The sequence below is a fragment of the Apodemus sylvaticus genome, chromosome 11 (assembly GCF_947179515.1).
Source record: "Apodemus sylvaticus chromosome 11, mApoSyl1.1, whole genome shotgun sequence".
NCBI classification, from domain to species: Eukaryota; Metazoa; Chordata; class Mammalia; order Rodentia; family Muridae; genus Apodemus; species Apodemus sylvaticus.
Window position 1 is genome coordinate 6,383,831 of NC_067482.1, and position 13,369 is coordinate 6,397,199.

Here is a 13,369-nt window from a genome sequence, read left to right on the forward strand (position 1 = left end):
TGCTAGGCAAGATTCGACTTGAGACCTTTTTCTTCTGATCCCCTCCTCTATCACATTTAAAAGGTACGATCTCCCACGGTTTAGTTCTGTACTGAGCATTGATCCAGGCAGGAATGCTGATAGCTATAATAGGACTGGTACCTTGCTGTACTTTCAAAATATGTAAAACCACGTACAATTTTTAGAAGAGCAAAGTAAGAAAGTAAAAGGTAATGTGCTAAAAGTCATGTCTATCGTATTTTAAAAATTATATATGAGGCAACTGGGTTAAAATGCAGATCCTGGGGACCCAATTTCCAAAGACTGCGATTTTTGCAGGTTTCCATGAGCCCCTAGAATCTTTCCCTTAGGGGAATACATGGTCTCCACTTTGATTTTAAGAGGTGAAAAACATGTACTCGAAGTTGTCTTCCCCCAGGCCATGCGATAGAAAAAAACCTTTTCGGTAAGACTTCAGAATGAGAAAGTTAAGTTCCAGAAAAGAATTTGGAAACATGGGTCACCCGTGTATGTTATTAAACTTTAACTCACATACTTCAGAGTGATCCACTTAAGTCTGTAAGGATTTACTACAAAGAAGCAATTGCAAATCACTTTAATCTCAACATGTGGTTATGCATAATCAGCTTTAAATCTCAGCCCCGTCTGAGAGAGTCCTGTCTAGAGCTGGGTTATTTTTGCAGCTGAAACCCCACTGTCCTGGCTGCTATGGTTACTTATCACAGCCCCCCGACAGGAGGCTGGGGCGCCACTTGCCCTGCCTGTACCCTGTCTGTCATGCTCCTTCACACACTTCTCCAAAATATTTAACATTTGTCCTTCGTATCCAAGTCAACCGTCACCCTTCAGAGCACAGTCCTCTTATGCAGCCTGTGGATCCTAGAGCCCACAGGGTATCATCCGTTAAGATGGCTCTGAGGAGCACTGGCAGCTCTTCCATAGGACCCCTGTGTGATTCCCAGCACACAGGATGGTTCACAACATCTGTAACTACAGTTTCAGATGGCCTGGTTCTCTCTTCTGGCTTCTGTGGGTTCTGAACACATGTGGTATATAGTATACAGTCAGGAGAAACACTCACTTGTATGAAATGGGATAATTTAAAAACTCTCTGCATATTATCATTCCATAGCTGTGGTTAAGCCTTCTAAACACGGTTGAAGAGACCCTGCTTCTCGCTCTGCAGTACTGTTTTCCAAGTGAACAGACACTGGCTTGACAACTTTATAGACTTGTTAGATGAAGGGATGCCCTACAAGAAAGACAAAGGGATGGTTTCATCCCAAACACTTTCTGAGTTTCTTTTAAAAACTTGTGGTAGAGCTCATGCATAGGTCCTGGTGCCAGCTGTGTGAAGCAGGTCGCCCCCAGTCACGTGATGCAGGCCATGCCCTAGAATCACGTGACGCAGACCACGCCCCCCAGTCACATGAAACACGCCATGCCCCCTTACCTATGTCCTGGGCATCCTGGTTGCTCTGCCGTGCCCGCATCTGCAGTTGGAACTTATGCTGGGAGGAGCACAAGTGTAGCAGGTACTGGCATGCCTTGCTGCTGTCTGTCTGGAACGCATGCTTGATTCCATCTGAAGTGTTCTGTAACGTGATTTTCTTCTTCTGTAATAGTAGCCAGAGATATTTGCAATTAGGAAGTTTTCCCATGACTTTCTATATGACCAAATATTTTAACCTATAATTAATATGTAGAGATATTTAGATTTCCAATTATTAGGATACCACATATAAATATACATGTAGGAACTATAATTCTATAAATAAATGAAGTGGACACATAGATCAGCATTAACTGCCACTTTCAGCACCTGTGGATTTAATCACACTGTACTCTGTTCATCATCAAAGTACTGCCAGAGGGAGTCGGGGAAAGGGGAGGCCAGAGAGATGGGTCAGTGGTTAGAGCAATGGCTGCTTTTATAGAGGACCTGGCCGTTAGCACCTAGTGCCTGGATGTAATCCCAGCAGGGGACCGAACACCCTCTTCTGGCCTCCAGGGACCACATGTGGGTGGCACAGACAGACATGCAGGCATAACGCCCATACACATAAAATAAAAACAAATCAACCTTAAAAGTATCCAGGGTTACTGCAAGGCTGAGTTCATGGACGTATATATTTTGAACATCTTCCTTCAGAAATTAAAGTAAGTTTTAGAAATCATATTCACACTTTGAGTTGATGGGAATGTTTGTGAATATTAATAAAAATGATAAGAACTATACATTCGGTGACCTGAGTAAATAACAGTTAAACAGACATTTTAAAAGTTAACAGTGATGCTAAGAGTTATGATTCAGCTAGAGAATCTGGGTGGTACAAAGCTGTGATGGCACATCTGGGAAGTCAAAGAAAATGTCGGCAGCTGGGCAGGGGTAGGACATCCCCGCATTCCCAGGGACATGGGAGGACGAGGAGGAGGAGGAGGAGGAGGAGGAGGAGGAGGAGGAGGAGGAGGAGGAGGCGGCGGCAAGAGAAGCACGTGAGCCTAGGAACTCAGGAGCAGCGTTGGCAGCACGAGCGCATGGCCTCCCAGACAAGAAGGGGTGGGGATAAAGAAAAGAAGCACAGGACTGCAGTGACACCGCATGGTAGGGCCTGAGACACTAAACACTTTAGTACTTAGAGATGGCTATTTTTACCAAGTTCAAGAAAAGTAGAAAAATGATAAACCAATTTTATTTGGCTGGTATTTCTTGAAAGATGATGTAACTTACAGAAGAGAGCCTCCTAGAACTTGTGGTCTGTGCTGAAGCTAGCAGGTGGTCCCTACACCTTAAAAAAAAAGATGCATCTAACAAGCGAATAATGGACATTTAGTTAAATGCAGTTAGATTCTATTCCATCTATTACTTACTTTGCAAATTAGTCTTTATTATCTTTATTTCAAACATAGAAATAGGCACAGTAATGTCCAAAATTAAAATATGAGAATATTACCTAAAACACTTGTGGCTTTACTGATGTATAAAATTTTAAGTGGACTTCTCCTATAAATTTACATTAAAGATTTTAATACTTGAGCTGGAGAGATGACTCAGAACACTGACTGCTCTTCCAGAGGTCCCGAGTTCAATTCCCAGCAACCACGTGGTAGTTCACAACCATCTGTAGTGGGATCTGATGCCCTCTTCTGGTGTGTCTGACAGCTACAGTGCACTCATATAAATAAAATTAAAGAAAAAAGATGTTTATACTTTAAGTAGAAACTAATACTAATACCATAAACAAAATGCAACAATAAAAATGAATGATAGAAAAAAAGGAGAAAGACATAATAAATGCAGTAAATTAGAGCGACATTTGTAAGTTCTAGGTGGATACTGTTGCTCCTGAATCTCTGGGATAGAGCCCGGCTTCATTTTGTAAAAAATAAAACCCAGCAAGTTTTTTTTTTTTGTTTTGTTTTGTTTTTTGTTTTTTGTTTTTTTTTCCCAAGACAGGGTTTCTCTTTATAGCCCTGGCTGTCCTGGAACTCACTCTCTAACACGAGAACTCACTCTGTAGACCAGGCTGGCCTCGAACTCAGAAATTCGCCTGCCTCTGCCTCCCAGAGTGCTGGGATTACAGGCCTGCGCCACCACTGCCTGGCATGCAAGTTTTAGAATAGGTTAAAATACCGTGACATCAAACCAGAATCTTGATTATGGACACACCCAATAACTGTTCAGAAGTCCGGCTATTTTTTTTCCCATAACAAATTATACCCTTTAATTACTGCCACATAGTTCTCAAAGACACTAAAATCCACAGCTGTAAACCTAGTGATCAACATGAAAGGTAGAATCTACTCAATCTTCAAAAAAGCTACAGGACTAGGATCTAGAAAAACAAGCCAATGGCAGAGCCTGCCAGAGGGGACTTAAGAGCTCCAGAGTAATACAAAAGGCTGTATTACACACAATGTGCTATTTGAGACAAATTAGCAGAGTGCTTGGTTCTGATGGCTGATTGAATGGACAGGAAATTCACCCAAGGGAGGGCTTATGAGAGGTAAGAGGGGTGGAGGGTATTGGTTATCTAAATTTCCTTCACAAACTTGATCTACTAAATTCCCAATTGAAAAAAATTAAATTAAGTCCAGGTAATTTTTATGTTTCAACAGTTTTGGGAATATGAAGGTAGTGTGGGCTTTTCTGGATGAATGAACTATTATCTGTCAATCTCAGAGGGAAACACTACATTTCATAGGAAGCAACCAACCCCTAGGTCTACAGCTGATTTTTAAAGTTGCGTTATTCAGAATACAGCATAATCTTTACATTCTTATGAATATTATTTTTGTGAGAACCTATGTTAGTCCAAATATCAGTAATCCTCAAATATTATTAGAACATAAATACTTAAATGTATTTTTGTTCTTCTCTGAAGTGTGCCAGATAACACTTCAATGTTCAGATACTCCACATTCAAGATCAGAATATGCTTTTAGAGATAACTACCTTTTCAAATGCATTTCCCCACCCTCAAAAGTCTCATTTCTAATAATATCACTATAGAGGGTAGACTCTAAAATTCAAAACTGCAGAGAGTCATGGCACTAGTTTATAAAGTTCAGTGGTCACGGGACCTCTGGACTCACATAGCAGGCCTGTGAGAGGTGCACTCTTGAGCCTGACAGGCTTATTAGAAGGGAGGTAATCATCTACCTTAAAAATATCAGGGGGACTTTCTCTATGTGAGAGATTATGGCTATAGAATAATCAACTCAGTTCAACCTAGTTGTAATTTAACTCAAGTTAATTGAGCACATAACGAGCTAGGAATGTATCCTGTGCTTTGGGAATAACAAAATAAAAACAAAACCAGCAACAAATAAAATCTCAGTAAGACCACTTACAACTAAAAAGGAGAAAGAGCTTTGCAGAGCACTAAGGTTTACTATGCAAAGTCAGTAAACAGGTTACAATTAAAACTGGTTACACCAGTTAACAATATAACGAAAGGAGTTTAAAATAGACATACTGAAAAGGAAATCTTTTTTGTTTCCCTCCACGGGAAGCGAAGGACCAAGGCTCGGACTCCATTGTGAACCTCAAACACAAGCACGCCTTTGGAACAGACCCCCAGCAGTATTCCAGTCTGTGACTTCTTTTCAGGGTGCACCCGGTGAAAATGAACTCCGTACTCTGTCAGCCTCTGGCAGACCTGTTGGAACAGACAGAGGTGCACATGCGTGAGCAATGGTGTACAGGGGAGCAGTTGGATGTGGGTCAGCGTACTCAGTAACACGTGACAGTGACATCCATATTCCAAAGAAGTATTCCCAGTACTCACTTTCAGTGACAAATGAAAACAAACGCAAACACATCAGAGGGCTAAACGGAGGAAGGAGCCAGGCGGCTGACAGTTAGAGAACTTGTAAGCGTGGCTGAGGCCGAGAGTGCTAAGCCGGGACATAAAAAACACTGAGAGAAGCAACAAGAAGTCACAGCAGTTACAAAAGAAGTCAGCTGCTGGTGACCAGCTGCCATCACAAGGTGTCCAGGGAAGTAAGTGACGGGTGGCTGTCACTGATTGCCAGGCTAAAGTTGCTTACTATTTGTAACTTTTCCCCCTTCCTTTAACTCTATGCTATTCTATGATCAAAAGCCACTGGCTTCTGATAATTAGCTCCTGCTGTCAGCAGCAGGGGATTGGGGGGGGGGGCTTGGGCTTGAGAGATAGTTCAGCAATTATGAGAACTGGAATCATTTCCAGAGGTCCTGAGTTCAATTCCTAGCAACCACATGATGGCTCACAACCATCTGTAATGGATCCAACTCCCTCTTCTGGTGTGTTTGAAGACAGCTATGGTTACATATATAAAATAAATCTTTTTAGAGAGAGACAGAGACAGAGACAGAGAGACAGAGAGAGAGAGAGAGAAAGTCTTTTTCTCTCTGGTTCTAGGGCCTCTCACTGGAAAAGTGGGAGGTTCAGTTCTTTAACTATTAGTGAACCACAGAGAAAAGAAAACAAAGAATAAAAGATGGAAATGAGAGAAAACTCAGACATTAAGAAAAAACCACTCACTTATTACAGATAAAGCAGAGAAAGGAAAACTCCAACCACTTTGCACATATACGTGCATACACACACACACACACTCACACACACACACATTTAGTGGATGGAGCAAAGCTCTACCAGGCAAGCTCCAACAACCGCTATTTTCTGTTCTAAGACTATATACTGTCTCTAAAATGATATTTTAGAGACATATATTCTATATATTCTCTCATACAATTGTCAGACAGAAATGTCAAAGTGGGATAATAAATGTATGGCTTTTATATGTATAAATAATAAAAGTATGGTTTTCTAAATACTTTTACATTCCAATAATTTCATAGTAAGTTTAAGGGACTAATTTACATCATAGATCGATGAGGTTTAAAGAGTTACAGCAAAATTGTTTACATGTCTTTCCATCAAGACTGATATTTCACTAAAGATTCGTTATCTGTTACTAAGACCCCCATAAGTTCATTATGTTTAAAGCAAAAATTTTTATGTCATAGGTTACCATGGTTTTGTCAAGGGAGAAGTCATCTGCCTTGTGTGTTACTAGTTTTGAAGTTCTGTATAGATGAACTAGTCAATACTTTATCTTTTGTCCTTGTCTCTACAATACACTGTCTATTCCCAGCTCATGAACTTTAGTGACCAGGCAATGATCTCACACCTAACCTAGAAGCAATGTTTTCCTTCATCATAAATTTGTTCCAAGCCTTATTTCTTTGTCTAGTAGAATTAGCTTGTGACACATGAAGGTTCACAGAGCTCTTGCTTGTTGCTTTTATACTACAGAGGACTTGAAATTACTTGTGTAACTTTAGGAACTCTATAAAATCATTATTAGGAATTATGAAATCATCAATTTGTCTACACAGCATTACTATATGAGAGTACATCTTCATGTTGATCTGCAGAAAATCTGTCCAATAGGATGGGCCAATGCCCAGGAACCACTGGGCTGTGTAACAGTGACAGGAAAGGTAACACCAGCAGAAGCAATCCTGGGGTGAAGGCTCTAAGGATTCTGCATTCTTAGAGCTCACTCATGGCAGGCCATGAAAAATGGTGGACCTTCCCCAAGAAATCCACCTGCACGTCATTAGCTTTTCTTAAAAGGCCTTTGACAGTCAGTGATAGAATGTAAGGGCAGACTTAGATTGAGAAATAAGTATCTCTAAGTCATGCATCTGGCAAAGAAACTATATCCATTAATGCATAATGAAAACGTGATTTAGTAAGAGTCAATCACATGGGAATGAAATTGAAGAATGTTTAAGCATACACATAAAAAAAGAAGCTATATATGAGAAAATGGTCAATGAAAATAACAAGAAAGACAAGCTAAAATTATAATCCTGGGGCTGGAGAAATGACTCAGTGGTTAAGATCACTCACTGTTCTATAGAAGACTGAAATTTAATTCCCAGCACCCATGTAGAGTGACTCACAATGGTGTATAACTCCAGCACTAGAGGCTAGGACATCTGTGGTTTCCATGGATACCTACACTCACATGAATGCATACACATACATATATGGATATACACATGTACATACGTGTGCACACATGAGTGTATATACAAGTAATATTAGAAATAAATAAATCCAAAGCCATCTTTAAATACCTAAACAACATCACTTCTCCCCGACCCTCAAGGCGAAGATGCAAAGGGCAGAAGAGAACACAGCTGTCTCTGAGGTGGACAGCAGGACCTGTGCTGCATGCCCTTATAAATACACACGCTGCTGTCGAGCCCTTGCAAGTACTGACCACAATGGCTATGGAGAACTGCGTTCACAGTGTGACCTTGAGTGTGCACTGAATTTACCTGTTTTTGGCTTTCTTATCATGAATTTAAAAATAAGACTTCAGAGGTGTTATGACGCCTCTTCCAGGATATGTGTGGGATGAGAAACTTGGCTCCCTCCACTGGGGATCCGCAAACAGAAGGTATATTCTTCCTGCGGCTGCTGGACCCGAACATTCTCAGAGGTGATTATACTGAAAGCTTACTTAGTCCTAGCTTTCCTATCGTAAATGCCCCGTATTTACCTGCAAGCTAACAGGAAGCTGATGGCAAAGCTCAAACCATAAACCACCTTTTCTGACTTTTTGTATCTATGAGTTCATGATCATTCATACCAAGACCAATTCATGTCTTCAGAACAAGGGTAAGCAGCTCTAGAATGAGTGTGAACTTGCCTCTCACACCTATTCAGTCATCAAGTTCACCTTTTTCTTTTTATGATGCTGCTTGATTTTTTCAGCTACAGAACAGGGTGAAGACACGGGATTCAGAATCAGGTAGGTGTGGGTTCACATAAGGGTTTGTCCCTCACAGCACTCCTGACCGTAAAGCACCGTGTTTTCTTTGAGCCCGTTGTCTCTTTCACAGTTTCTGGCAGGCATCAGCAGCCGGAGCCTGCAGGGCGTCAGATACCGCCCCCCAGCCTCTAGATGTGTCCCCCAACTCTCGCTCATCCTGAACCTGCGACACTGCTTATTACTGGTCAGTGTGCGTGCTTACCTTTAAGAACTCTAGCTCCGTCTCCTTCTCAGAGGCCCCCACGTAGGTGTTGTGCAGTTTGGGTAACTCTTCTTTAATGTAGGACACATCAAGCTTTTCCATCACCCTGGCGGGCAGATAATGCTCCAGGCGGAAGTAGGACACACCGTGAACCTAGGGGGAAGAACACTGTTGCCAACAGCCCCACCTGCCTATCACTGATATCCAGCTTCTCCCTCCTGTCTGAGAGAAGAAATGCTTTAACCTCTCTCTACAGCATGCATCTCCCTCCTCTTTGGTGATGCAGAATAGCTGGACTTATTGGCAAGTCTCAAGAGAGGACACTGAGGGCCTTGTGCCATCACAGCTGAAGAGTAATGTGGTAATGAAGGATGCTGCTGCGGGGGCGGGCGCCAGTCATCTGCTTCCTGCTCGGGCTCTTCCATTTAAGAACATGGAGCTGTGCACACGGCTCTTTGTACCATGACCTCCGTTGGTTCACGGCCTCCCACTGGGTCGATCCGTGCAGGAAGCAGGGTCTCTCCAGCATGTGTTTGACTAACACGTCCTCCACTGAGTCTCTTTGTTGCTTAGAGCATGGGGGCTGAAGGGATTGGAGATGGATAGACCTAACCTCCAAAGCACGACAACTTGAAACAGAAAACTCAAAGCCCAAGTATGGGATAGGTCTACATGTGGTGAGCTAGGGCCCTTTGAGGAACCACAAAGAGTTTAAGATCATCATAAGAACAGCCATGATTATATCAGCCATGATTCCACTGAGTACAGTATGCAGGCTGAAGATGTAACTCGGTGGGAACCGCTTGACTGGCATGCCCTGACTTTGATCACCAGCAGGAAAGTAAAGCAAAGCAAACGGCCGGTAGGAACCGACAAATTTCCCAGCACTTCTTCGCCTGGCCCAGGAGCAAGCCTACCTCTGGCTGATAATCTCCATACTCGGCCTGCAGCGCCAGGGACGCGAGCAGCAGGGCCGCCTCGTCGTCACAGTGCACCCTCTCCTCCAGAAGGTCCTTTCTCAGCTGAAGGTAATACTGATGGCAGGTTAGGCTGTGCCTGTTAAAACACAGATGTACACGGATACCTTGATGTTAGAGGTAGAACCTTGGGGGGGACTCTGAACCCAGGCACTGTTTCTAACACACATGTTTCCAGCTATGGTTGTTATCAAGCTGTTCTAGGGCGCTCAAAGAGCCACCATCAGGAACTTTCTTGCAGTCAATGGGGACTAACACAGAGCCACAGCAGGATAATGTGTGGAAAGTGAGAGACTTGGGAGCGTTCAGTCTTAAGGGGATGTCTCCATTTAACGCTGCCCTCGTTACACTCGTTAACACTGTCAGATGGATGATTTGGAGGAAAACAGTGTTGTGCACACATGACACAGGACTGGTGCAGAGACTGGTAGCACAAACAGGGCCTGTGTGGGTTCAGCCCAATAGGGTCTCAGTCCTGAGAGTGGGTAGACACAGGTTCCTACCACTAACCAAATAGCTATCTGCAATTGATCCCTGCTTGCAAAGGAAAAAACTAGTTTTCTCCAATGGAGTCTCACGGGGTGTGGTGCCCATACCTAAGAGCAAGTGCACGCCCAGGAGTAGGTGGGCAACACACACCCAACTCAGCGGTAGTTTGTAGACCTTATGTCTCATTTTGCTTTGTTTGGGCTTTTTAATTTTTATTTGTCTATTTATTTTTTTGTCTTATCGGTCATTTGCTTGTGTATTTTGCTTTTTGGTTTTGAGGGTCTCTCTGTGTGTTTTTTTGTTGTTGTTGTTTATTTGTTTTGATATGAGAGAGATAGGGAGGGGTAGAGAGGGAGGGAGAGAAGGAGAGAGACAGGGAGGGAAAGAGGGGTAGAGAGGGGGGAGAGAGAAAGGGAGAGATTGAGAGGGGGAAAGAGAGGGGAAGTGGGGGTTGAGAGAGGTAAGGGAGAGAAGGGGGAGAAGAGTTGAGTAAGGGGGAGGAAAGGGAGGAGAAAATGTGATCAGAATTTATTTTAGTTTTTTTTCCAATTAAAAACAATTTTTCAAAAAAAGAAAGTGTTTAAGGGCAATCCTGACAGCACCCCTAGTCTGCAGGCCGTACGAACATTCCGTGAGCTGCACAAACACCTACAGTATGAAAAGCGCCAGACCTTGTACAACGCACGTCCCTATGCGCACACTTGCTGGGTAAAGGCTAACATAACAGTTAAGGGGCAGTAAGGGGCTAAGCAGCGGTGACAGGGACCTCAGTCTCGGGGTGTCTCGCTTCCTTACTAGGTCAAGAACTTTTACCCGCTCCCTCTAAGGAGGAAGCGTCCACCTTACAGCTCCCTGGCCTGCCAGAGCTTCCAGTCACCACGCCTGAGCTTTGGAGCCACCAGTAAGCAGTGGATTCGTGAACACCAGCACAGCGGTGTCACCGAAATGATGACATGAGGCAGTTACACACTTAAGAGGCAGGAGGTGAAGGCCGCATGGGTATCCGGGCTGAAGGGACAGCTCATGCCCTAGGCAGAGTGTACACGGGTGACAGACTGCATCAAAACACTCAGAGCTCCACATAACTAGAGACGAAGGAAAACTGTTTGTGGATGGAATTTCCCAGAGTACTTTCTGATCATGAATGAGCACTAGTGACTAGAACAGGGGCGGCAAGAACACAGATAAAGGAGGACTGCTGTGTTTCTTAAATGGAGAAGAAGACATCACCCTGGATGCAAATCAAGGGGCTGGGAGCCAGTAGGTTAGAGAGGTCAGCTGGGCTGGCCAGGAAGAGCAAGAGAAAAACCCTTGTGCACTCACTGTATCAGACTAACATCATCCATGAAAAATTTAATTCGGAAAAACAACGTGAAGTCAACAGCGGCTTTGCCCTTTCTCTTCGGTTCTTCCTTCCAGCCCTCCGGGGCCACTTTGGATAATTTTAAGTCAGGATCAACAAAGAAATATTCATTCTCTGAAACGGAATGAGAAAGGCATTCAGAAAGCATGGAGAGTTTTCCTTTGATGTCTTCATTTCTGTTGAATGGATTAAAAGAGAACAAGGCCCGTCAGAAGCACAGCAGGGCTGAGCGCTGCGTACGGCTGGGTTCAGTGTGGATCAGCCTTTAAACCAGGCAGGGACGGGGAGGGCTGAGGTCCCAGGCACACCTTCACTGCCTGTGAGAATAACTTCCTCTTCCACCCCAGACATCAGTCTCCCTGTCTGTAAGATCAGGATAACCCTGGATTCTGCACTATAGGCTGTTATCATGATCAAATGACAAAATGACCAGTGAGTCTTAGCTATCATTTACTAATTAAATGGCTAGTCTACAAAGCCTGACTTGTACAGAATGTTTAAGAAATAAATAGAGGTGTCTCTCCTAAGTATCTGTTGGTAGACAACACTATCTGGTCAGTCCAGGATGGAGTTGGGGGGGGAACCCTAGAGCGAGGTCCTAGCTCTCTTTACCCCTCTGGGGCTACTTTATTTTAAACCAGGATATATCTTTTTTTTTAAAAGCACTAATTGCACACTTAATGAGTGACTCTACAGGATAAATTACTCACTTTTAAGGAATAAGAATTAAAAAAAAAATCTCCATAGATACGGAAAGAGCCTCACAAATACAATGAATGAAACCAGGAAAGGTCCCTATGTCCCTGTTGTTTCTGAGCACCAATCAGACTGACCTGCCTATTTAATTCCTCTTTCCCCTAGTGAAGCCTGGCTTGGTAAGAGGTACAGGACGCCATCTCCATGCCAGGTTTTCCACTGTGAACTCGGAATCAAAGTATCGAGATACCTCTGAGGGTGGCGAGAGCAAACAGATGGTGCTCCACCAAGCCGATGTGAGCCACCACCATGTCGAAGACATCCTTGCAGACGGCCTTGGTGTCGCACGTGAGCTCCAGCCTCTGCCCGCTCAGAAGCATTATGGTCACTTTCCTCCGGGGGTCCTCGCTCTTCCCCTTCTTGGTCTGCGACTGGAAAAACAGTGGTGGTGCTTACTAAACGCAGGCTCTACCACTTAGACTGGCGTTAGAGAATCGCTCGACCCATGTCCTACGAGGGTCAGGAGCGGAGTTACTACTTACGAGGATAGACCGTGGCAAATCCAAAGACACAAATGGTTCAACTGTCATCTTCACAAACTCAGGGCCAAAGAAATTCTGCAAGTCACACAAGCAGAATAAATTATTTCTACTATTCATCCTAGGTGGTTCTTTAAAAGGCGACAGTGCGACAATAACAAAGCACACACCAGAAGGAGGGGCTGCAAAACAAATGCAGAAACACGAGTGAAGGACACTGAGTTTGCTTAGAACAAAAGTGGCGTATGCTTTATGCAGAGGTTCTTATGGTGTGTGCACCCCAGTGTGTGTATATATGTGGGTAAATGAAACTAAGGTGCCGGGGAAAAGTCTGTGCCTGTGAGTGCCCCCCATGCTTGCACAGAATTATCACATTTGAAGCCCATATTATATTGTATAATATCCTGCTTATCACCTCACTTTGATACAGGTTTGGTTATAATATTTAATTGGCAAACTTTCATTAAATTTCTTCCATTTAGCTTAGAATACATTTAGTTACATTTTATTGTCAGTCTAAAACTTTGGAATGGTTCAGTGTCTAAGGAATTAATTCCACATATAAAAGATGAGGGTGATGAAATGCTCATAATATTCCTTGAGAAAGAAATCTAAGTTCACTGTTGTGTGTAAGGTCTAGTACTTAAAGAATATGGCAAACAGAAAAGCCATCCCTGATCAAAAGGTGAGCTTCAGCGTGTTCCTTCCTGCCTTGGACACTGCGGGGAGAGCCTGAAGCCCGGTGTCAGTGAGAGGCCCTGCA

The 13,369-nt window shown here is 43.4% G+C and overlaps 1 protein-coding gene across 4 annotated transcripts in view; it reads right to left on the reverse strand.

The window, feature by feature from the left end:
• Nucleotides 1-13,369, reverse strand: part of Ptpn13 (protein tyrosine phosphatase non-receptor type 13) — a 164,678-nt gene that overhangs the window by 60,285 nt on the left and 91,024 nt on the right. For all 4 annotated transcript variants that reach the window (XM_052198663.1, XM_052198664.1, XM_052198665.1 and 1 more), the window contains exons 11-17: nucleotides 12,610-12,684; nucleotides 12,318-12,498; nucleotides 11,332-11,485; nucleotides 9,460-9,598; nucleotides 8,543-8,695; nucleotides 4,980-5,162; nucleotides 1,454-1,616 (exon numbers count right to left, since the gene is read on the reverse strand). In XM_052198663.1, the coding sequence (XP_052054623.1) occupies nucleotides 1,454-1,616; nucleotides 4,980-5,162; nucleotides 8,543-8,695; nucleotides 9,460-9,598; nucleotides 11,332-11,485; nucleotides 12,318-12,498; nucleotides 12,610-12,684 (1,048 nt within the window). The remainder of the gene's footprint in view (nucleotides 1-1,453; nucleotides 1,617-4,979; nucleotides 5,163-8,542; nucleotides 8,696-9,459; nucleotides 9,599-11,331; nucleotides 11,486-12,317; nucleotides 12,499-12,609; nucleotides 12,685-13,369) is intronic.